Source organism: Molothrus ater, chromosome 11 (genome assembly GCF_012460135.2).
Source record: "Molothrus ater isolate BHLD 08-10-18 breed brown headed cowbird chromosome 11, BPBGC_Mater_1.1, whole genome shotgun sequence".
NCBI lineage: Eukaryota > Metazoa > Chordata > Aves > Passeriformes > Icteridae > Molothrus > Molothrus ater.
This window is the reverse complement of record NC_050488.2, coordinates 1,719,771-1,744,875: the sequence shown is the minus strand read 5'-3', so window position 1 is coordinate 1,744,875 and position 25,105 is coordinate 1,719,771. Positions and strand designations below refer to the sequence as shown.

The window sequence follows — 25,105 nt, the reverse complement described above, 5'->3', positions numbered from 1 at the left end:
TCCAAGCCCAAGGGAGGGGGCTGTAATCTACCAGCCAGGAGCAGCTGCTGGGAGCTCCCAGCCTGGGAAAAGGAACAGGCTGCTAATGCCAGATGTGTTCTCAGTGATTCTGGTTTTGCAGAAGTGAATCTAACCCCACTATAGAGAATATGCATGTGCAGCAGTATCTGGTCATGCAGTCATCTGGCTGAAAGCCAGTCGTGTTTCAACAGCAGAGTCACTACATTGTTGTTCCCTCCCACAAGGGTTTATATGAGGTTCTATTTAAGCATTCTGCATCAAAAAACACTGTTTAGGTGCTATGGTTTACTTTCAAGAGCGCAGTGTTGGCCACTTATTAGGATTTGTAAATCTGAGTTGGAGGATGTAGGAAGAGGTTACATTCCTTTGCCTTGAAGAACTATATGAGGGTAAATGTTTTCAACTACTTAACATTGAATTTACTTATGCAGAATTATAGGTTTATTGATAAAAAATGTGTTTTCTGACTTTCCTAGGCTTTTGGACAGGCCCATACCAACCACAAGAAAGTAGCAGCAGATGGAGAGAGCAGAGAGGAAACCTTGATTCAAGAATCAGCTACCAAAGAAGAATACTACATGAAGAAGGTTATGGAGTTGCAGACAGAATTGAAACAGATAAGAAATGTCCTTGCCAACACACAGTCTGAAAATGAACGCCTTAATTCTGTTGCGCAGGAACTGAAGGAGGTGAGCAAAGATGCACAGGGTTCACTGCAGCTTGGATTTGTTACATTTTCTGGTGCTATGTAGCCAAAAAAAAGGGAAGATTCCTGAGCTGAAAGGCGATTTGACAGACAGCAGCCTGTTCCTTTTCCCAGGCTGAGAGCTCCCAGCAGCTGCTCCTGGCTGAAAGGCAATTTGACAGACACGGTTTATATAGTCATGGCTGCATGTTTGGTCATGCTGGTCCTGTAGGTACTGTGCATCAGTTCCCTCAGTTCCAGAATTGCTGCCTTAAAAAGCAGAGGAACCTGTTTAGGCCAAGCACAGAGACCCTTGGATGTACTTTGCTGCTTCATTCCCAGTGCAGATTTTCTGGCTGCAAAATATTTGTGGCATAATTTCCCTTTTTATCCCTTTTTCCTCCTTAATTTCTGAAGGTGTGAGATTATAACAAAACACTGAAATGCACAAAGAGAGGGATAGGAAAGTTTATAGTCTTGAGTTTTTTCTCATGAAGCGGTGGCTTTTACATTTATGTAGCTTGCTTAACATAATTGCTTTGACCTTTTATTTTTTTGCTATTGAAACCACATATTTTTAAGGGGAAATAATTGCTGAGAAGTTACTTAAAGAGTTTAATTACTTACAAAATCTGTAGTTCAGCTGAAGTCTTTCTGGTACTGGTGCAGAAATGATTGTTTTGAGACTATTGCTTAAATTCAAACTATTGCTTAAATTCAGTCTGGTAAAACTACAGAGTCTGTAAACCACAGATGGATGGATAAAACAGTCAGCAGTTATTACTCCTGAGCTTTCTTCCACCTTCCTTTGAAGCACTGGGGTCTAATCTTGTCTAGTCCTAAGCTAATCAACTGGCCTCCCCTGCCAGGAGGGAAGGCTATCCAAGAGTCCATATCTGAATCTCAACTCACTCCATGTGACCTCAGCTGCAAGTGTCTCATGTAATTTCTTTAGGACATAGTAACAAATATGGGGATAATATTTGGTGGTAAAATCGATGAGGAAATGTGGGTTACTTTTCTGGAGATGTGGGGATTCACTGGTGCCTCTTGTTGGGATATGACAGAGAAGATTTGTGGTACAAGCGGTCACAAGTGATCAAACATGCTGGTTAACTTCTCCTTTAACTTTGTGGAAAAGAGTTGGAATCAAGCCTTCTCCTTAGACAGGGAAAGAGTTCTAGAAACACAGACACAACTCTTTGTCTGTATTTCCCAACCTTTAAGACTAGCTTAATAGAAAAACTGCCCACCCCAGAGGTAGCACAGTGTCTGTGAGGGATTCTGGTCCCTTCTCAAAGTGTGCTGAGCAGCAGATTTCTGGTCTGCTTCCAGTGTCACTGCAACTGGAGGCGATTTTTCTTTCCAGATACTGCCACATTCCAGTCACCTTTTAAGGAGACATAAAAATGTGAATTCATGTCAGCCTTCAGCTTTCCCTGTGGCCCTGGGTTTGTGCAAAGATAGAGAGTCAACACTTACTCAGGCATGGAATATGGGCTATAGCAACTTGTAATTTGTATTGGTGTACTGTAGTGTCTGATTGCAGCAATTTTGATTTCTTGTTGTGCTGTGAAGTTGTGCTCTCTTTCAGGCTAAAAACAAACAGACAATTTTATATAGTCTAATCTTTACCTGATGTGTGAGGGCATTGTAATTTAAGTTTATTAGTCTTAACAGTTGCAGGTGATTCAGTGTTTGTATTCAAAACATGCCAGATTCAGTTCTTGGCACATCCTCCAGCTGCAAACATTTCCCTTATCTCAGTGTGCTGCGTGTGCCTGTTGGTACCTGTGTGGTTATTCAGTGGAACCCTGCTGCACACTCTCAAGGGCTGAGACCATATTTAGTCATCACTGACGTGCCTGTGTCTGGCCAGGAGTGGAGAGCTCGGAGGGAATCTGAGTTTGTAGGCCTGAGGCTGAAGCTTTCTCGGGCTGCAGGACAGGTGAGATCAGGCAGCAGGTCCCATATGCCAGCTGAAGTGACAGGCTGCCTCTGTCAGCAGGTAGCAGTGGTTTTGAATTAGAGGTGTGGGAAACTACTCGGTCATATCATGGGCACAGCTACAAAAATACTATTTTTTTAGGCAACTGTATTCCCTGTTTGCCTAGTTCTGAAGCTGATTCTGTTAATGTTTTAGAACATACTTTTTCACTTTGTATGAGTTAAGTGTTTGAAGATAGGACTTGAAGGAAAATAATATTGGAAAAAATAAAAAGTAAGTGCAGTGAGCCATTTCTATAGCTCTCTATGTTCCAGCTCAATTTATTAAAGTGTCTGTGTACATTCATGAAAGATCCCAAGGTCATACTACACCAATATATTGGTTTTTACTTCTTATCTTTCAAAACCATGCTAACTTTTTTTTTAAGTCTTTCATTAAGTCCTGCATAAGTCTTGGGGCTAAGGGAAGGGAGTATTTTATGTCAACTAGTTTCTATTTTTTCTCAACCTGAGATCTTAGGCTTCATGGGTTTTAACTCAGTGTCTTTCTCCAAAAGGATTAATTGTATCATGTTTTCAACTTATTGCTCTGGTTATAAAGAAAATGTCTGTTGAAAAGCAGCAGCAAATATATGTCCAAATAAGAACATCTGGACTCATCTGACTCTGTCTTTCTCTCGTGAAAAGGCCCTTCTTGTTAAAGTTGAAACAGATTTGGGTACTGACTTCTGGTCTGGAAAACATTTGCTGGTTGCTACAGCCAGTGAAACAGCACAGGTGTAAATGCTGCTTTCCCTGCTTGTTTCTTGACTTTTTTTGAGTCGATAGTGAGGATTTGTAAAAAAATCAAGAATACAAAATCTAATTATTGTGTAAATGACTTGGTTTTCTGTAATTTTGGAGGGTGAGGGGAAAATGTATAATTTCAATATGTTTCAATATAATTCAATGAATTAGTGCATATAAAAAAGATATAAAAGATATAAAATTTTGCAATTTAATTGTAGTTGATCCAGGTGCCACCATTTTTGTTTTGCTTTGTTTGTTTTTCCAGGTCAACCAAAATGTGGAGATCCAAAGGGCCCGCCTGCGAGATGATATTAAAGAATATAAATTCCGAGAAGCACGTTTGCTGCAAGACTATACTGAACTTGAAGAGGAAAACATCTGTCTCCAGAAACAAGTGTCTGTCCTGAAGCAAAGTCAGGCAAGTTTTCCAACCAGTGGTCATTGCTTTGGTAGTACAGTTAATTCCTGTGTTACAGTATGATTCTGTCTCATTTGAGCATACACCTACTTATTTTCTATCTTTGTACTACTTTTTAGAAGCTCTTTATTTTAGCACCAAGACTTGTCCTTTCTGACTCCATACACAATCATAATACTTCATTGCTTCTACTTTGACTTCCAAGTCCTTCCATTGCCTTCTCTTTCTCTGATGAAAGAAAGGTCTCTATCACTCTGCTTTGTTACTTGTTTTAGTCCTTTTGCTGCAGTAGTTTTTCAGTGTCTCTTTACAACGCCATCCATCCATCCATCCATCCGTCCATCCATCCATCCATCCATCCATCCATCCATCCATCCATCCATCCATCCATCCATCCATCCATCCATCCATCCATCTGTCCGTCCATCCATCCATCCATCCATCCATCCATCCATCCATCCATCCATCCATCCATCCATCTTTCATCCTTCCCTTCTACAGTATCTGGAAATAGAAGTGTTTCTGAACATGTTTCTGAAACATGTTTTAGTTGCTACTTTATTCTTATCTTCTCTCTTCGTTTCTGTGCTACTCTTCTAGCTACTTTCAATAAACTTGGAATGCTGTTACAGTTGCTCTGCACTGTCACATCTGTGTGACTGCTTGTCTGAAAGGCCATGTTTAATTGTGCAGTTCCAGCTATTTCCAGAGTTTTAGAAAACTGCATTCTTGGAATTTCTTAAGAGCTTCCCTGAGTTATCATTTGTGGAGCTAATTAAGATAGATGTGGTCTTTGGCATGGTTCACTTATCTTCATCTATCAGTGTGGGACTTCCTATTTTTATTCTTCAGGTAGCTGTCGGTTCCATTGCATAAATAAAGCTCAGTTGGGAAAGTGAAGGACATAGATGCTGCCAGGGCTGGAGCCCCTCTGCTCTGGAAACAGGTTGGGAGAGCTCGGGGTGTTCTGCCTGAAGAAGAGAAGGCTCCAGGGAGACCTTCCAGTACTTAAAGGGGCTCCAAGAAAGCTGGAAAGGGACCTTGGACAAGGCGGAATGGCTTCCCACTGCCAGAGGGCATGGATAGATGGGATATTAAGTAGAAATTTTTGGCTGTGAGGGTTGTAAGGTCCTGGCACAGGTTGCCCAGAGCAGCTGCAGCTACCTCATCCCTGGAAATGTTCAAGGCCAGGTTGGGCAGAGCTTGGAGGAGCAACCTGGTCTAGATGAAGGCGTTCCTACCCATGGCAGGGGGAGGAATGAAATTAATTTTAAGGTCCCTCCCTGCCCAAACTATTCTCTGATTCTACAATTCCATGAAAATATTCCTGAAATCAAAATTCTTTAGAAAACTGAATGTTAATACCATCTGTTGTGGTCAGCACATAGTAAAATCTCTGTAGAATTTGCTGCAGAAGTCCTTCTGTGTAATGAATGAAAGCTGCCCTGTCAGGCTAGATATGTGGGATATCGAATGTATTTTATTTATGTCCAAGTGAAACTCTGTATCTCTGTTTATTACTTTGGGCCTCACTGTGCAAAACAGGATTCCAGGTTGGACCTGTTCTCATCTGCATATATTTGGTTTAATTATGCAGTTTTGGGCACTCTGACATCCTGTAGTAGGGACAAAAGGGGCTGTTGTGATCTCGATGCAGGCTGGAAGACAGAGGGAATTGGTAAAATCAAACCAATGTAGTTGGTTACTTTGGGATTTTACCTTTTTTTCTCATTCATCATATTCAGAGCAGCAGGTGAAAGTTCCCAGCTCCATGTTCTCATTCTAAAATAACAATACTGGAGAATGCTGCCATTCTGGCCTGAGCTAAATTTAACCTCAGATGCTATCTCAATATTTGCTTGTAGTTATTGACTGCTGTATTTTTATTCTGGAAACTTTGAAAATAGACTACAGTCTGAAGTATTTTATCTTAGTGGAAGTATGCAGAACCAAGAGCTTGTTCTTTTCATGGCAGTGGATTAATTTTCTACCGTGTCCTAATCCTACTTGATGAACTTTTAATTATTCTAGTTTTTAATTATTCTAGTTACTCATGCAACTAGAAGCAGCCATCAAGTTTTCCCAGGCAACACTGAATTAACATACTTGATTCCTGGTTTGTAAGTTGGGTGTGGTCCCCACTCCCAGCTTGCTCTATGTTGACATCTAAAATTTATTTAGCAATTGGCAAAAAATAAATAATGGGAGATATCATATGGTATGAGTTCCCTTCTTTCAGAGTAAAGAATAATATTCTTTGTTTGCCTCCTCCCTGCTACTCCCAAGTGATTAAAAATTTTACATGAATTGTTTGTGTACATAATTTCAGTGCAAGAGAGACTTAGAAAAGTGCAGTACTAGACATGATAGATAGCATGCCATCAAACTCATCGATGTGGATCTGAAGTGTAGAATCTGAATTGTAGCCCTTTCAAGATGTGCTGAAATGATAATGAGAGAAATGTTAAAGCATTTTAATTTGAATGTATCAAAGCAGAGCTTAATCACAGTTTTAACCCAGTGGTGTGTATTTGAATGGCAGTGAAGCAGTGTCAAAGTGTACCTTTATCATGCCTGTTTTGGAAATGTGAAGCTTAACTTTGTGGGAAGTCTGGCCAGGGAATTTTTTAATCAAACAAATGTTTGCATGTAGAGCTAGGAAAGACTGTTTTTGGATGCTTCTGTATCAGACACACTGTATCTCCCACCTGTCCTGATTGAGCTGGAATAGACGAGCTCATTTGACAGTTTGCTTAGTGAATTTATTCTGTAGTCTCTGTGAAGGTAAATTACATAAGCCATGTTTACAGTCATAGTGCTAAAACTAGACTCCAGAAATGAAAAAAGTATTATATTTCTACAATATTTAAGTGATATCAAGCATTCAAAAGCAAAATGACTTGGTGCCTCCCAGGCAGACATTTTCATCAGAGATTTCCCCTCCACTTTGTGTATCTCCAGGTGGAGTTTGAAGGCTTGAAACATGAAATCAAAAGGCTGGAAGAGGAAACCGAGTTTCTCAATAGCCAGCTGGAAGATGCCATCCGGCTGAAGGAGATCTCTGAGCGCCAACTTGAGGAGGCCTTGGAAACACTGAAGACAGAGCGGGAGCAGAAGAACAACCTTCGGAAGGAGCTGTCTCACTACATGAACATCAATGATTCCATGTACAACAGCCATTTAAACATCTCTTTGGATGGGCTGAAGTTCAGCGATGAAGCCACAGAGCCCAATAATGATGAAATCATGAATGGGTTTGAACAAAACTGCCTCAGCAAACTCAGCAATGGTAAAAACAATACTTCAACGCCCAAGAAAAATGAAAGCTTCCCTCCAGCCCCAAGTCTGGTTTCAGATCTTCTGAGTGAATTAAACATTTCTGAAATCCAGAAGCTGAAACAGCAGCTTGTGCAGGTAAATGGGTTTCCTAAAAAGCTGTGTACTTCCAAATAGCTCCTAAAGTTCATTTGGGATGTAATTTCAGTCTTTTCGGTATCTCACATGGTACTGTTTATAGTGTATTTTTAAAGGCTTTAATTGGTTTAGAATTTGAGGATGTTAAATGTTTGTCAGTGAAAAACCACAGCTTTTTTTCTTTTCCTTTCTTTTTTGTTTTTAATGCAATGGAGTTGGCAGTCATGTCCTTTCCTTGGTGGAAAGTTCTAATGCATCTCCTGTGCAAATACTTGCTGTGTCTACTTCATTATGTCACTACTGAGAACAATAGTGGTTTGTTTCAAAATTGAAAGTTACTCCAATCACCTTCATCAAAAGAAGTTTTGTACTCATATTTTCTGTAATTAGTTCAAAGAGCATAAAGTCTTAATCAGCACCAAGCATTTCTGTGCTATATTTGTGCAATTAGGAGGTTGGAGAGCTTAGAACAAGGTGCACTTTTCTGTTTCCTACTAATATTTTGTCAGACGTGTTTTAAATTATGTTCTGTAAGAAAAAGCCCTTATGCAAAAAGCTGTCAGAATTTTTAAAAATGAGAAATTTAAGAGGAGAAACTTGAAAAGGTTTTGGTATTTCTGAGTCTTTCATGAAGTTCCAAGCTTTCACCATAGAGTAACTCGGTGTTTTCTAGAATTTATTTGATAATTTAGAAGATAGCAATAAAATTTAGCTTGTTGTTAACTGAAAGGAAGTTTTCACAATGAGACCATCACCTAGGGAATAAATGTGTAAAAATGTGCATTTTGACGAGGAGATAAGAAAAAATTGGCAATGAACACTGTAACTGGAGATAATTTTAGAATATATTGTGGAGACTTTCCTATAATGTGCAAGTGATTGAATTTCTGTAACCATATGGACTGTTGGCTAAGTTGCTGTCTCTTAGAGTAAAAACCATTTAAGTCATACAATTCCCTTAACATAGATGTCTATGTTCCCGCATTTCAGATGGAAAGAGAGAAGGTTAACTTGTTAACAACGCTGCAGGAATCTCAGAAGCAGCTGGAAAATACACGGGGGGCCCTCTCAGAGCAGCATGAGAAAATTGGCAAGCTCACTGAAAATCTGAATGCCATGAAGAAGCTCCAGGCCAGTAAGGAGCGTCAGTCTGCCCTTGATAATGAGAAGGACCGAGATAGCCATGAAGATGGAGACTATTATGAAGTTGACATCAATGGGCCAGAGATCCTGGAATGCAAGTACAAAGTGGCTGTGGCAGAAATTACTGACCTGAAGGAAGAGCTCAAAAATTTGAAGGCAAAATACAAAGAATGTGAGTCTAAGTATGAGGAAGAGAAGAGTAGATATGAGACTGAGAGCCAAGCTCTCACTGAAAAGATCACCTCACTGGAAAAGTCCAGTAGGCATGATAGAGAACAGATGGCCAGGCTGGAGAAGGAACTGAAGAAGGTCAGTGATGTCGCTGGAGAAACACAGGGCAGCCTCAGCGTGGCTCAAGATGAACTAGTCACCTTCAGTGAAGAGCTGGCCAATTTGTACCACCATGTCTGCATGTGCAACAATGAAACTCCAAACAGAGTGATGCTGGACTACTACAAGGAAGGTAAAGGTGGACGCAGTAGTCCAGAGGCCAAGGGAAGAAGGTCTCCCATTCTTCTTTCTAAAGGGCTGTTAACTATTGAGCTGGGAAAGGCAGAGAATGGAAGTGGTGACAGCAGCCCATCCCCGGTGTCATCTCTGCCATCCCCTGTGTCAGATCCTCGGAAGGAACCAATGAACATTTACAACTTGATTGCTATAATTCGGGATCAGATCAAGCACCTGCAGGCTGCTGTGGACAGAACAACTGAGCTGTCCAGGCAGCGCGTTGCTACTCAAGAGCTTGGCCCAGTGGTGGACAAAGACAAGGAAGCTCTTATGGAAGAAATCCTGAAGCTGAAATCCTTGCTGAGCACCAAGAGGGAACAGATAGCAACTCTGAGAACTGTGCTGAAAGCCAACAAACAGGTAACCAGGTCTTAGAGGTTTGAAGGTTACAATGTTAGGCAACTAGGTCATAAGCAAAAGAAAATTTTTCTTTTAATTCATTCTGCCATTCCCTCAGTTCTGTGGGGCTTTCGTTGCTGTTATTTTGCTAGTCTGAGGCTGAAGCTGGCTGTTCCATTAGAGGAACCCAGCTGTCCCATCTGAAGATGAGCACTGGAGCTGTAATTGACTTCAGCTTCTCATGTACTCCTGAGACTTTTATAAGGTTAAGGTAGCTTCAATCTACTGTCTGTCTGTATTAGATTAGGTTATATTTAATGTAGGACACCTAAAATGGAGATAATCTTATTTTCTACTTGAAAGAATTCTAGTAGTGACCCTTAAAAGAGTTCTGAAATTTAAGTATTGTTCTCTCTCAAACTCCAAAATAAAAGAGAGCCTTCCAAAATGAGAATGTGATATAAGAATGTGGTCAAAAGAACAGAGGTGAAAGGTAAAAATAGTCTTTGGGGATTGGACATTCAACAACATTAGCAGTGCAGTAGGTGAAAAAAACTGCCATTGAAGCACCATGTGACACGCTTCATCTTCTTCTCTATGCTTAAATTTAAATGGTCTCAAAAGAAAAGGTAGTTTAGTCTACTGAACTACTAGTGGTGTTAAGAATGAAATAAACACATTAAGTTTTCTTTTGCACATTTTAATAAAGGTGTCCCAAATGTAAGATAAGTAAGATGCTATAAGAGGCAACTGCGCTAGTGATTGACAAATGCATTTAAGTATTGAGATACTAAGCAGATTGTTTTGTTCCTTTGTGTTGCTAGTAGATAGGTTTCACTACATCTATATTCTGTAACTTCCTTAATGCTGCTGCATGGTTAATGGGAGTAAGAGATGACTATGTCTGTTCCCAGTGTTCAGAAATGAAATTTTATTTTATCTGTACAAGATAGGTTCACCACAAGTTTAACATTCCAGTACAAAGTAAATGTTTCATTATGTGAATAGTGATTAAAAATCTTTAAGCCAGCCATTTGATAAAGAGTTTCATTAAATGTTATGTTTCTGTTCTCCCTGGTAACAACAGACTGCAGAAGTAGCCCTTGCCAACTTAAAAAGCAAGTATGAGAATGAGAAAGCGATGGTTACAGAGACCATGATGAAGCTGCGAAATGAGCTGAAGGCTTTGAAGGAGGATGCTGCCACCTTCTCTTCCCTGAGAGCTATGTTTGCTACAAGGTAACAAATATAATGAACTCCACAAAATTTAATTCCTTGCTTGTGTGGGGAAGAGTTGAACATCCTTCTCACCCACAATGCAGAGAGTGAAGCAGTAGGTGCTTCTTCCCAAGATCATTGCTTGCAGTGTGTGTGTGTGTCTGTGATATGCTCCGGTTCATGAGGAACATGTGTGGCTATAGTGTGCTGCTACAAAACATAAAGCTGTTGTGGCAGTATTTATTCAAGTTGGTTGGGAGATTACCTGTTTTCCCTGGTTCTTGAAGTGATTAGCTCTGAGAAGGAGTGACATTTAACAATGGAAAATGAGCATTTATTCTACACTGAAGATGGGACTCTGCTTTACCTTGATGATCTAGGAAAAGGTAAAGATGTTGCAAACATCCTGGCATTCTTAGGCTGTCCATCCTGAAATTGGCATCTGTTGTTTCACTGACCTGTGTCAGATGATTTGATAGCTTTGTCTTTGGAACTTGCTTCTGCTTCTTACTTGTGCTTTATGGTGTGATACATGGAATCACTAAATCATCAAGTTTGGGAGAGATCTTTAAGATCATCGAGTCCAGCTGTCCACCCAGCACTACCATTTAACCTCTAACCCACATCACCCAGCACTGCATCCAGATGCTTTTTGAACACCTCCAGGGAGGATGACTCCTCCACCTTCCTGGGCAGCCTATTCCAATGCCTGGCCACCTGAACAGTGAAAACAGTTTTTTAATACCTACTCTGAATCTCCCCGTCTCAGCTCAAGGCCATTTCCTGTGATCCTCTCACTGCAGGCACAGCAGAAGAAACTGGCCCCACCTCACTACTGCCTCTCCAGCAGTTGTAGAGAGTGATGAGATCCCCCCAAGCCTCTTCTTGACAAGACTAAATAAACCCAGTTCTCTCAGCTATTCCTCATTAATATTCAGAAAAGCTAGACACAGAAGATGTGACTTTGAGCATTTCCAGAAAGGGAATAACAGCATTTACCTCCTTTTCCTGGTGCTAGATCTGGAGGTGATGAATGGCATCTAGAGACTAAAAAAGGTCTGGGCTGTCAGCATCCCTGTGAAAGCAAGGAGATGTCGAGGCAGGGCAAAGGCATTTCACTATCCAATGGGCATGCTACAAAACCCCATAAATGATGCTGTGCACACACATTTACAGCACTGAGGTGCCTGCTCTAGACTCTGTGTCTGAGAACTAAAATGTAGTGCTGCATATGTTGACATTCAACCTTGGTGAAGGTGCCTTTTGTAGATAGGCCCTGGACCTGGGTTGTAAAAGTCTTCTTCCAGAGATTTGTTGAAGTGTCTATGTCCACACCACCTTCCCATGTTCCTGGTGCTCTGCTTGAACCCTGCTGCTAAGAGAGTGAACCACAGGATGCATTCTTGTGAAATAATAATGGTGTGCAGAGAGCTCCTCACAGTACACTGTGCCAGCTCTTGTTTGGCAGTTTGTCTGCCCTTTTGGTTTTAATCAAAGTGGAAAGTGAGTTACTTTAAAATACAGGAGATTACTGCAACAACAATTATTTGTCTCCATGCTTTAGATTCACAAGTCCTGGCTATGTTTGACAATTCATAGAAAGTGTCAGTGCTTGTATGATGTAAAAAGCAAAGCACATGCACGGCTTGGGTGGTGTGGGGTGGGGAGAGCTGAAGAGCTTGGAATTAGAGCCTCGGTAAGGAAAAGGTGGGGGGAAGGTGTTAAAAATCTGTCTTTACTATTAATTTCTAATATAAAGATTGAGTTAGAAACAGCAGGTGGCTGATCTCTTACAGCTGAATGCAGTCAGTGCTCATTTTCATCTCATTTTAACTGTGTCTCTGCTAATACGTTTCCCAGTTTTTAATAAAGCTGAGAAATTGTGATTTTAATCCTGCATGTTTGAATTTCCTTAGTGGGTTGACAGTTTAATCTCTCGAGGTAGAAGTAGTTGATGCTTTTCTCTAGTTCCTCCTTCAGTCACTGTTGAGTCACCTGTCTTGTTTTCTTGGAAGTTGTCATGTGGTCTTCATTGATTGCAGGGAAGAGGGGAAAAATATGGGTATGCCCAGGTGCATTTGGTTACATCACTTTTTCTTTTCTTTTTTTTTTTTCTTCTGGAACAGGGCTTGATTTACTAATGAATTTACATATAAATGGTATTAAAACTATTACATGCTGACCCTTACATAAACTGGTCTGTAGAACTAAGGCCAAACCAATGTTTGTGGGAAGCAGTGGTATGCAGCTTTGGAAAATGCCAAGTTAGGTTTTTCAATAGTTTGGCTTCAGAGAGTTTTAGAAGATATAGTTTTTATTTCTCATCATTATATTTAACACTCAGGATGTTTATTTTCTTGGTGTATATATTTGTATATAGCTGGTGTTGTTTTTAAAAATCTAGTTGATGTTTCCTTAAGCTTCTTTTTTTTTGTTGTTGTTAATTACCAGTACTAAGAAAATGGGCAGAATCAGAGCCTTGTGTTCACTATCTACTTAAAGCTGCAAATGTGTGAAAGCAGGCTGATACTAATTTCACATTCTTCCTAAAAACCTGAAAGCCAAATGATCTTCTTTCAAAGGTGTTCTTAAAAGAAAGACATCTGTTCTGATTTTATTGAATATATAGCTGGGAAGTAGCCTAGCACATGACAAATGGAATGGTAAAAGGGGAATGGTAAAAATTGTTCTGTCAAAGCAGTAAAAATACACAGGTCACAAAGATATGCTGCTATAGCTGCTGCTGCCACCATCTAAATCAGGTCCAGAGCCTGTGTCGTCCTAGATGGTTAGGGAGGCAACATTGCTGGGTTTTGGTTTGGGTTTTTTGGGAAAATGAAATTGAGAGTCAGTGAGCAGCATGAAGGAAGAAAGCAGTGCAGATCCCAGTCCACCTCTGTGTGCAACATCTACAGCCACTTCTAGAAAACTTCTTATCCCCTTGTTCCAGTAAATGATTGCTGTGCTTTGTACAGTGTGATGTTCCTTGACCCAGGACAGCCATGCTTGCACCAGGACAAGGTTTGAGTTTGCGGCTATATGATTCCTTTTGGATTAAAGAATCAGGAAAGCAGGTTCAGGGTGCAGGATGGTGTGTAGGCAGAGTAGTTAATGCTCCTGCTTCTCCCCAGTCATCTCTTCTATAGAAGAAAATGGTCGCTCAGGTACAGTTACAAACTGCAGCTGCACATATGCTACTGACAACACTTCCCTTTTTGTGGGGAAGAAAGGAAAAACTCCCCAAATAGAGTTCTGTGGAAAACAAAAAAAACAAGCAACCAATTTAGGTATTTGAAATAGTGAATACCTTGTAATTTCTAGGGACAGTAAGTTGATGTTCTAAATTTCTGTGCTAACAGGAAGCTCTGTGAGATAATGACTTGCTACAATAATCTTTTAGAGTCAGAATCCTGGCTTTAATTACAGCTTGGCTCACATGGGAAAGACTTCACTGCTTTCTAGGCTAGATGCCAGGCCTAGAAAGGCCAGTCAGCCATTGGCTTTGGCACAACTGGCTGTACTTGGTCAAGAGGCAGGAGTGATACCAGAACATAAGTAAGATGGTGTGGGAAGTCCCTGCTCTGCTTTACTGCAATGGTTTAGTTTTCTCTTCCTTATCTCTTTTTGTTCCAAATGGGATGGCGGTGAAGAGTTCTCTTCCCCTTGCTTTAGCTGGCCTGGATTAACACTTCTCTGCTGCATGACAAATCAAGACAGCAGCAATCTTGGCGCTGTTTCACTGAGCTGCAAGTTTTGGGGCTACATTAACTTTGTATTCTGTACCAAAATGTGGATATGTTTTAATTTACAAGAAAGAAGCTGGAAGAGAGCAGAGGGGAACCTCTGCATATTTTTTATATGTCCCAAATCTTTTGGAACTATAATACTGAGCATGAACAAGGGGAACAGGGACAGGTCACTCCAGTGCCAGATCATATTTTGCTGAAGCAATCACATTTCATTTCTCAAGGAATTGGTAATGCTGTTCTGGGCATCCCCCTGGTTTGCAGTAGCGGAGCTTGGAAGGAATCAGGTTCAAGGTGTGCACAGAAAAGATAGCAGAAAGGTCACTTCTAATATAACCAGACCTTGCTTTTCACCTCAGATGTCATGAGTGAGTTTGAAAGCTAGGGTGAAACCCCACAGCCTCTCTGTCCTCCCAGAAATCTTTAGCCTGTGTCTTGCTCCCACCCCCAGGGGGAGAAAACACCTCTCTGACACTCTGGAGCAGCAGGGCCCAGGGTCAGTAGGAGGCTGGGAGCTGTTCAGTTTCGTGGCCACACCCTCCTTCTGGAGCTGGTGACACCTTCCCTCAGAGGGGAAGACTCTTACACTTTTGAGATTATTTTAGTCTTTTCAGACTTCCCAGGGCTGTTTCAATCTTACTTTGTCTCTAGAGCTGAAATGGGTCAATGGGACAAGATCTGGCCCAGAGTCTGGCTTCCACTCCCTGGAGTGTAGCAGTTGGTATAAGTCCATCTGACCACACTGAGAAGGGCAGGTGTTGGTGTTCCAACAAGTTTAAGGTTCCTGGGTTTGGTTATTTGTTGTTTTGGGGTTTTTTTTGTTTGTTTTTTTTTTTTTTTTTTAAGAAAGACCCCTCACATACTGGATTCTCCTGGGCTGCATAGTGTGGGAGAGGCTGTGAGGAACTCCAGAGCAGGATGCCCAGAGAGGCGAGGGGACAGATTCCTGTGCATGTGGGGGCCCCAAACTCACCCAAACTTCCTGGTCTGTAAAGCTGCAGTGCAGTTTTAGTTCATGCATATGAACTATATGTTCATATTACTGAGTTGCTATTTAACATCTCTATGTATTCAAAAATAAAAATCTGGATTTTTTTTTTCCTATTTATATTCCCAAGCAAATATAATTAGGCATATAGGCCTAATTCTGCTATTTAAAGTAAGGGAGACTAGAGTTTGATAGCATAAGCACAGCTGATGAATCTGCATATCAATGCGTTTTTGTTTTGTGGTGGGTTTTTTTGCAGTCTGCTTTATATTACCTAAGGATAACTTTCCCTTTAAGTCAGGAGCTTTTCCATTTCAAAATTTAAAGGAAATTCTCTGCTGATATTTCTGCTTTTATGAAGAAGTTGTACTTTGCAGATGGTAAATTCCAGCTGGTACCTATGAATATTTACTTGTCTATCCATATGCATAAATGTTGTCTCTATCTATATGGACCTACAGGTAGACTTTAATTTTTTAAGTTAAGCAGCTTCCAGACTCAGTGACAATGACTGTAGATGGAACAGCTTGAGGCATTCATATAGCTTTATCACAGCCTTCCCACTAACACAGTTCTTTTAATTGTTCTAAAATTGATTTTGATGGTGAGAACAATTAAATAAAGGCCACTTGCTATTGAGAAGACAGCCACTACTTACAGCATAATCAGAGTAGGTTAAAGTAGAATTCTGAAGGATGCTTGTTTTTAATAGTGCTGTTCAGTCACCACTGAATATTTCTTACTTGGACTTTGTGTAGAGTAACAGCACAGTTCAGGTGGCCATTTCACAACGCTCCTGTTGCTGTCCGCAGACCCTTTCCAGCCTGAAGCTTAGAACCACTCTGTAAGCCCAGACAAAAGCAGTATGACTGCATGGGGTCTACTTGCTGTGGGAGGACATCTCACTGACATTCAGACATGAGTACAGATACATCAGGCTCCACACTTCCTCTCTCCAAGGAGGCTGTTAATTATACACCATCTTGAAAACCACAAACATGAAGTGCTGAGTGTGGGATTCTTAGAACCCCAGTGAGAAGTAGTTGTGGTTTTCTACAAGTTTAGTTGAAGTTCCTGTTCAAGAATGTGTATATAAGCAGCTGCAAAGCTATCACTGCTATATAGGCTGGACACAAGGGCTTATGTTGGAAGGTGTTTATAATGGAACCAGTATTGCTAAAGATTGATGTATTTCATTGCAGATGTGATGAGTATGTCACACAGCTGGATGAAATGCAGCGGCAACTTGCAGCAGCCGAGGATGAGAAGAAGACTCTGAACTCCTTGCTTCGGATGGCTATCCAACAGAAACTGGCCTTGACCCAGCGCCTGGAACATTTGGAACTGGACCACGAGCAGTCCAAAAGGGTGCGCACAAAGTCTGCCTCCAAAGCCAAGGGCAGTAACCCCAGTGTAAGTCCCATTCGGTCCTGTGGGGACAGGTCTGAAGGATCTGCCCTGAACAACCAGGTGTTTTGTAGTGAGAAATATAAAATCTGTTGTGACTAGGACACATGTCTAGAAAAACCATATTCTGCATCTTATTTTATGCTGTAACTGTCAGCGTAAATCCCCGATATCTAATGTCACAATGAGTTGACTCGTACTAGTGTGTTGCTGAACCAGGTAATACAAATGTATTACAGTGGTCCTAACTGTAAGTAATGCATAAGTATGGGGATGCTGTTAACAAGTTAATAGTGGAAACCTGTTAGCTTTTTCCACAATTAGCATATCTGGGGTTTGCTGTTTATGGTAAGTGTTAAGAGTACGCCTGATAGAGTATGTATCTGGTGTTACTTACTGTAGTTTGTATAGCACAAATGTGATCCCTTCTCCAGGGTTGCAGCATACTTCAATAAATGCTTTCATAGGCAGAAACAAACGGAAAACCTTCTTTGTTACTGTGGCCTAAGTGGTGAAAAACAAAGGTTAAAATTAGAGCTGTCTCCAGAATTCAGAACATTTGGAAACTGGAGTCAAACTTAATTTGCCTGTGGTAGTGGATGTTAAATACTTGCTGTTGTATCACCACTAACCAAAGTCCTAAAGCTTTTATAGGCTATAAAAGCTAAAACAAAACCAGGTACATTTGGGACACTCTGCATCCCTCTCTTGAGAGGGATAATCAGAAGAAACTTGCACATTTATATTAAAAATATGCAATATTAACTCCATCTGATACAAAATTTAAAATATTAATAATTGGGATTCTACCTGGTAGACAGTTCCACTTTAAGAAGTTATGTCCTGAAAGGTTCTGTGTGGTCTTATGTTGCACCTTCCAAGCATAACACTTTGGAAAGAACCCATCAGAGATACCCTTTGCAGGAAAGTAGCCACACAATATGTATGTGTAGAATTAATGTGACTATGGTCTAGCATTGTTGGTCACAAACAGTTTTTCTCAGCTCTCAGTATTAACATAAATAGGTAGCATTTCAGAGCCCTGATCATTTTTTTAAGTACATGGAAGACACTGCATTCCATATGCAAGCCATGTGTTTCACAGGGCTCTACATTAGAGGCACAGGAAATTGATCCAGATCATCCTGCTAATAGTGATTTATGAAGTAGCTTAGTGCACATATTAATCTTTAAAAATGAATAAACCTTTGTCTGATACTGAACTTTTAAGGGGCCTTTCTACCCACTTAATTACAATAAGTTTGACAGTATAGAAGTGTACTTTCTAATTGGTGCCTACATAACAGAAAAAGATTGAAAATGTTGCTTCTAAAATTGTGGAAAATTTGTGGAGCACAGAAAGGCACAGTTCTTTGTTTAACCCGGAGTTTGAAGTGCCTAGCCTCAGACTTTATTTTAATGTAAAGCCCTGTTCATTTTGTACTCTTTCAAATACTTTTGTATGCCCGTAGTGTTACTAAAAGAAATGTGAGCCTGTGCTGGTGAGTGCATGATTCCCAAAGCCATTCTAACCCTGTGCTGTGCTTGTGCTCCCCTGCCTGTCCCTGTCCTTGCTCCCAGCTTGCTCCGTGTGCTGCCCATGCACACACAATGCTAACAGAAGCTAATAAGAGCATGGCTGGTTTTCCCACTGAGGAGAAACCATGGGAAATTTTGGCTTCCCAGATATTTTTAGGCATGTTGGGGGAAAATCTAAATTACTACAGTGAGATTTTAAACAAATGTAACTTTGCTTCAAAGCTGGGAACCATGGAAATACTGCAGCCCAGAGCCAGAATTTCGTCTAATGATCTTGAGAAGAATCAAAAAACCTCAAGTGATTAAATTCTAATACATTTCTAAAACATGACTGCTTGGGGCTTAAAGAAATTTCAGTTCTGGTTTTAGAAACTAGGCCCTGTGTGTCTGTTACTACTTCTTTTAGAAAATACTGAATTCTCCTGAATTTGAGCTTTAATATCGCTAAATAGCAGGCTTGATATTTTAGAAGAGATACCTTTTATAATTTTCAATCCTGCTTTTCTCTTTGCTGCACAATCTTCCAAAAGGCCTTTATTCTTCTCACTCCTACATTAAGTACAATTTAATACATCATGAAAGCAGGCTTTTGAATGCTAACTTTCTCTGCTCTAATAGACTCAGTTACAATTCTGCTTCCACCATAGTAGGGAGCTTTAACACAGTTTTCACTGCTTCCATGTCTCTAGTGACAGTACTTTTGCAAAATACTGATGGCAAAAAGGTAAACTGGAGAAACTAATTGAATGCATTGTTAGTTTTTTCTTTGAATTAGTTGGAATTTTCTGTAACAATTCTAGTGTTACCAGACAGTGACTATTGCTTTCAGGCTTGGCTCCTTCTGTCAGTTCCAAGTGTGAGCAGTTTTGCTATTAGCCCAATAGCCTTAGTGATCATTTCCATCTTCAGTCATTTCTGCAAATATTTAAAAAACCTTAACAGCCAGCCTGCTGTTTAAGTCTATCACTGTTATGGTTTATCCTGTCAGAAAAAGAACTGAGGAATGGTGTAAAGTGATTTGATCCTACCGTTTGTATTTCTAGGTAATATTTAAGACTGAGTCTTTTAATTCTTGATTAACAATTTCTTGAGATGTTCATTTACTGTAAGTCTTTCATATTAGTCTCAATGGGTTGGGGTAAAGCATGGAAAATTCCTTAAGCCATCACCTACCTCTGCAAGCAGGCTCTTCTGAATGATTCTCTGCATAGGCCTGCATGATATTCTGACCTGCATGTTTCTGGAGAACCTAAAGCTTCACTGAAAACATTTCTTGCACACTCACTGCTTTTAACTTATGCTCGAATAGCAAAGCTGTATTCAGTACTTGTAAGAATCCTTCTTTCTGCAAAGCTGTTGCTTCCAGGCTGACCCCACAAAGCCTTGTTCACCCACTGGAAAGGCATCTGCGAGCTGGAGTGGCTGCTGTTCCCCTAGCCAGATAACAGACCCTCAGCCAACTAACCTGCCTGTGCAGCACATGGATGGGGTTACGTTTTCAGTTGATTGAGAAATAAACACTGATTTTTTTTTTCCTAATGCTATTTTATTTTTCCATTTTTCAGCTGTAGAGTAGTCCCTGGAGAAGGCCTTTCCAACAGTGCAACACATTTCTTAGCCCTCCTCACTCTGGTTCAGAGTGGTGGCCCATTGCACACAGAATGGAAACCACTGACCTGATCCTAACTTTTGAAAACACCTTTTCCTATATACTACCTGAAACCTTCCCTTTCTGCCTGAAGCTATAAAACAAACAAGCTTTACCTATAAATGCTGCTGCAGTAAGAAACCTTACAAGTGCTGAAGAAACCTACTTCAAATGTAATCCTCACCATATTAGTCTGTGCTGTCCTAGAAATCTTGGATGGGGGAATTTACTTCATTGCAGATGCTCATTTTTTACCTGATTGTTAAACCTGTGCACTTTTGATATTTTTCTTTAGCTTCTTTAATTCCTTATGTAGAAGGTTTATATAAATGCAGTGGTTTGTGCTCATAGTCTCTCTCCAATTTGAAACTTGTGACTTATGAATTATATATCAGCATGTGGCAGAGATTTGGGGGGGGGGCTCTAGATTGTGATTAGAAAAGAGTTTCAACAAAAAGCAGGAGCTCTGCTGAACTATGTGCTGTGCTTCAGCATCTTTTTTTTTATTAAAATGTTATGCTTTGTATGTTTAAATTACTGATTTTTTTAACTGCCATGTTAATTAAGAAATCCAGGGTATTCCAATTCTGGGGTTTTTTTCATATTGTATTATTATTCTTAGGAATAGTTCAATGTAACAAGAAGAAAACTTGACTTTGCTCTGGTTAAAACAGTAATAGGCACTTGAAAAATATTAAATAAGTAGTATTACATATAAATTCCAGAATTCCTGGGTTTTAGGAAGTTGAAGTATTATCGATTAACAGAATTTTATACAACTATACCAGTTAAATTCCAAATTGGAATTGTTTTGTTACTTTTTCATTTTATTGTGCCAAATTATGGTACATTTAGAAAGAAAAATTCTAAAGTGGTCAGTGATAGGGTGTTATCTGTCAGCGCCTTTCTGTCACTCATTATTGCCAGTAGTGCCTTTGATAATTTGAAAGGAGACTCTTAGAGTAGCGTAGGTTAAGTCCTGTCACTTAGGAGGAATGGAATGGCTGGTTTGGAATTTGTTAAAGATGTGGAGCAATAAGTGCAAAGTGAACTCCCATTTCGCACATTTTTAATGGTAGGCTTATTATAGAGTTTATATATTCAAGGCATTGTAAAAAATTCTGTTAGTCAATGATATTTCATCATGCAAATCCTTGCAAATTTGGGGTATAGACGGGAAAAAATCAAAACCACAAACCTGAACAAACATGACTACACTTTGGGAGCCAGATGGACTCATCTTGAGCAGATGAGCAGTATATGGCCACATTTATGGTATCAGTCTGGGAATGTGTCAGGAATGTTGCTCACTTGTGGGCGGTGGTGGGGGCAGGAGCCACAGCACTTGTGTGCATATGTGAACCACAGCACATTGGGATCTCCCTTGCATGTTGTATCTAATTGTGATTTCAGCAAACAGAAAGAGAGAAGCTCATCAACAAGCCATGCCAGGTTCTCAATGGCTTGGTGAGGCTCATGTGAATGATTTAATTGGTACTTGCTGGAGGGGAGCCCTCCCACTTCTCAAAAAAAGTACAAATTGAATTAATATTGAAAGTGCAGAGAAGATTTCTGTTTGCTGGAAAAAGCAAAATTATTCCTAGATGTGGGGACTTATATTTCCATCTTCTGTTACACTATTGATTCATAAGAAATATTGTTGCATTTAAAATTACTACATTTGTATGTGGGTATTTATTTGAAATTATGTCAAAGTACTGTATTATGTTCCATGTGCATTACCTTTTAGTGGTGGGTTGGTCTCCATTTAACGTCCTGTGCATGTATTCTTGCCAAGTAACCTTTACACAGACCTGAAAAACAAAAAAGTTATGCTTCTTAAAATGATAACTATGTTAATTGGATAACCTTAGGAAGAGGAGTGGAGGTCAAAACACTGCTTCCAGATTAATAAAACAGTTTTTAATCTAGGAAAGCAATGTGCCTGCGTAAAGGTAGTCACATTGGCAGGAGCAATAAAAGACAAAAAGAATTGTGTGTTCTGCCTGTTGGTTTTGTGGTTTAAGAAGGTGCTGGTTTAAGTAGTTGGCTGAGGGGATTTTCAGCCAGGAGCCAAATAAATACTAATTTTTATCTGAAAGAAACTGAATACGTCACATCAAGTTTTCCGCAGAACTAGAAAATTAATCATTTGTGCTCACGTTCAGGAAACACCATCCTCTCCTATTCCGTGGCATCTTCATGGGCTAGTTTTGGCCTGGATCCGACTGGTTTAATGTGTGTCACTGAACACCCTTGCAAACACTTGTACAGGGAAACTAAGGGTAGAACTATGGTATCAGTGTTGGCAATTCATCCTGAAATTGCATCTTAATTTCTCATATACTCTCCAAAATACTCATGTACTGTTAGGGCCCCATCCAGCCTGGCTCTGAACACTTCCCTGGAAGTATTTCCTGGCTTGGCAGTGTTCCCTGAGCACCCTGATCTTGTGGGAGATGTCCCTGCTCATGGCAGGGGGAGAAACAAGATGGTCTTTAAAGTCCCATCCAACCAGTCAGGGATTCAGTGAAAATCCATTAAGTTGATGTTTGTCCAGTAGACTTAGCAAACAAACTCACAAAAAGCCCCTGAAAGAGAATGCCAAAATTCTGAAGGCAAGGCTGAGGTTTGCCCCATCAATACAAAGATATTCTTGGAGCAGTGACTTCATGTTGTCCCCTAGAAACATTCAATATAGTTTTATACTCTAGTTTAACAACTCTTGTGCCCCCAGGTAGGATTCTCAGAACCATTCTGCTGGTTGTTTCTCTATCTGGTAGCAGTCAGCTGCATGACACCAGCTCATCAACATAAATTATAGCTGGAGCGCAAGATGCAAGTTTTTCCTTGGGCATTGAAAACACTTGTTCAGTGGTACGCGATGAACTAGCAGAGCATGTGTGCTGGAACACTTGCCCTGATTGTAGAGGTCTGCATTTTCTATAAGAGGAGCTTTACCTGCAGGATAATCTGCAGAAGAAACATGTAAATCCATCTGCATGCATGTGAGAGCAGACCTGTGAAACAGTAAAACAGGATTCAAGAATGCTTTAGTAAGAAAGAAAATGAGAAAACTGTCAAAGGAGAGTATTTACATTAAAAAGTTGTCTAGTGAATGGCTATTTATGAAAACATTCATTTTTTTTACTCTCTTCTGTGTAGAAAAATCCCCTCCCTAAGCCCTGGGGGAAAAGTTGCCTCTGCAGAGATGGAGGGTGGGTTCAGCATTCCAGCTGCAGATGTGGCTGGAGTTAAGTCTCTGGGAGAGGAATCTGCCAGCAAATGTCACACTCCTGCTTGCTGTGGAGACAGTAATCCAGCAGTGATTCTTTGTTTCTTGCAAGTGAGGCTTGAAAACAAGTTGCTCGCTTCCCAAAAGAGGAACAGGGCAGATTTCTTGATGTACCGAGATGCCTAAAGATCAGAGACGTGGAAGTTCCCAGGTACCTGGTTTCATGGGATGAAGATTAAGACTGAGGTGCTTTTTGGAGATCCACCTAGATAACGTGGGAAAATTCGGCTAGACAAATAATTACAGTAGTTAGAGTTTAAAAAATATATTCACATTCTTGTGATTTTTAAAGGCTGATATAGTAGATGGACCTACAGGATCAGGAAAAGGGGTTTTTGCATCCAAGAACTTTGAAGAAACAATTAAAAACAAAAAAGATCACCTCTGGGAGCTCATAATTTAGCAAAGTGCTAGTTAATGTGATTATTCTGAGTGTGTTGTTATTTTTGAGTGTTATTTTGAATGTTTATCAAAGTTTCAAGCAAACATTCATTAGTCATTGTTGGAAAAATCATTCAAACCACTCAAAAGATAGCTTCATCTGTCCTTTCCCAGGAAAGGAGGGGAGGATACTGCTTCCCAGTGCAAATGCAAGTTTCCCCAAGAAGGAAGTAATCACAGCTGAGGAGGGGATGTTTTTTCTTATTCTTACTGGTATCTCAGAGGTAACCTGAGAGCTGATCTGCCCCTTACCTTACCCAGCCCTGTCACTTTGGGACACACTGCTCCTGAACTAAGCCATCAGGTTTGATAGTTATCAAGTGAAAGGGTTGTAAAATGCCCTAGGTCCAGCAACTGTTTAAAAAACTCAAAAAGCCCAAGAAAGCCAACTAACAAGCTGGATCTGATTCTAGAGTATTTCTGAAGCAAAGGTAATATACTGAGTGGGAGCAGTGTAATGAAAGCTGAGTTTTGTGACTGTGTTGGAGAAAACCTGAGAAAAATTTTAAAATTTAGATCAAATCTATACTGATATCTAACCAGGACAATGTGTGTAATGTGTTGCTTGCAGTTGAAAGTTACATACATGAGCAAAGCTTGAGTTAGCTAGATGTAAATGAGGTGAGTTTAAGGCAGGCTGAAGTGAGTTAGTAGTGCATGTCCAGACCTCCCATCAGCCTCATGAGAATAAGAATTTAACTGAGCTGAAAATTACTTTCAGGGTAGAACTCCCAAATACTGTGGCTTTTGACTGAATCGTGTCATATTAGAAGTACACTGTATATAGCCAAATATCTACCCTTGTGACTATCTTTACATTGCAAGAATTTTGAACAATTTTATGTATTTGAAGCATCTCTGATGTTACTTTTAAAAGAAATGTCAGCAGGTGGACATTTGGGCTCTGAATGTGCTAGGCTAAAATACTGTAGCAGGCTTAACAGGCAGGAGAAACTTCCATGCTGATGATTTAGTATATAGTTTTAAAGCAATCATAAGAGGAAGAAAAAATGTTAAAAGAGTGAAACTTGTAAAAATAAATTCTCACTAGCAATCACATGATCCATTCTCAATAGCATTTAAGGTTTTTTTTGAAACTGATCATTTCTGCTTTTCAAACAGTAATCTATTTGAGGAATTACAATCCTTCATTTTTAAGGAGAGAATAAGAAACAATTCATTTAACTATATGCTTCTTCATATTGCTTGACGTAATTTCTTTTATATCTTCTCCACAAAACCTTACTCCCTATTTTTTACACAGAAGTTTTCAGTTTAACATTGTCTCAGCATTCAGACGCATGCTAACTCACATTTAGCGAAAAAACTCAATTTGGCAGTTCTGTAATAACAAACAATTTCCCTTTAATTTCAGGCGGTGAGACTGGTACTAACTATGACAGTTATTTCTAATTATGTTGACTAAACATTCAGGCAGCTTCTACCAATCTCAAATGTTGCTTAGCTTTTTTTCCTCTGTGGCTTCTACCCTGGAATTCAAATGAATGCACCTCAAAGCTTTATCAAGGGATAAAGAATGAAATACTTGATCCAGCAGTG

At 40.0% G+C, this 25,105-nt stretch overlaps 1 protein-coding gene across 2 annotated transcripts in view; it reads left to right on the top strand.

Moving 5' to 3' along the window:
* Positions 1-21,802, top strand: part of BICD2 (BICD cargo adaptor 2) — a 50,657-nt gene extending 28,855 nt beyond the window's left edge. The window contains exons 2-8 of one of the 2 annotated variants that reach the window (XM_036390868.2): positions 498-710; positions 3,708-3,860; positions 6,822-7,274; positions 8,265-9,284; positions 10,351-10,502; positions 16,418-16,628; positions 19,727-21,802. In XM_036390868.2, coding sequence (XP_036246761.1) covers positions 498-710; positions 3,708-3,860; positions 6,822-7,274; positions 8,265-9,284; positions 10,351-10,502; positions 16,418-16,628; positions 19,727-19,732 — 2,208 coding nt within the window. In that variant the 3' untranslated portion in view covers positions 19,733-21,802. Of the gene's footprint in view, positions 1-497; positions 711-3,707; positions 3,861-6,821; positions 7,275-8,264; positions 9,285-10,350; positions 10,503-16,417 lie in introns of both variants that reach the window. The other variant, XM_036390867.2, reaches the window with a different exon arrangement.
* Positions 21,803-25,105: the final 3,303 nt, after the last annotated feature.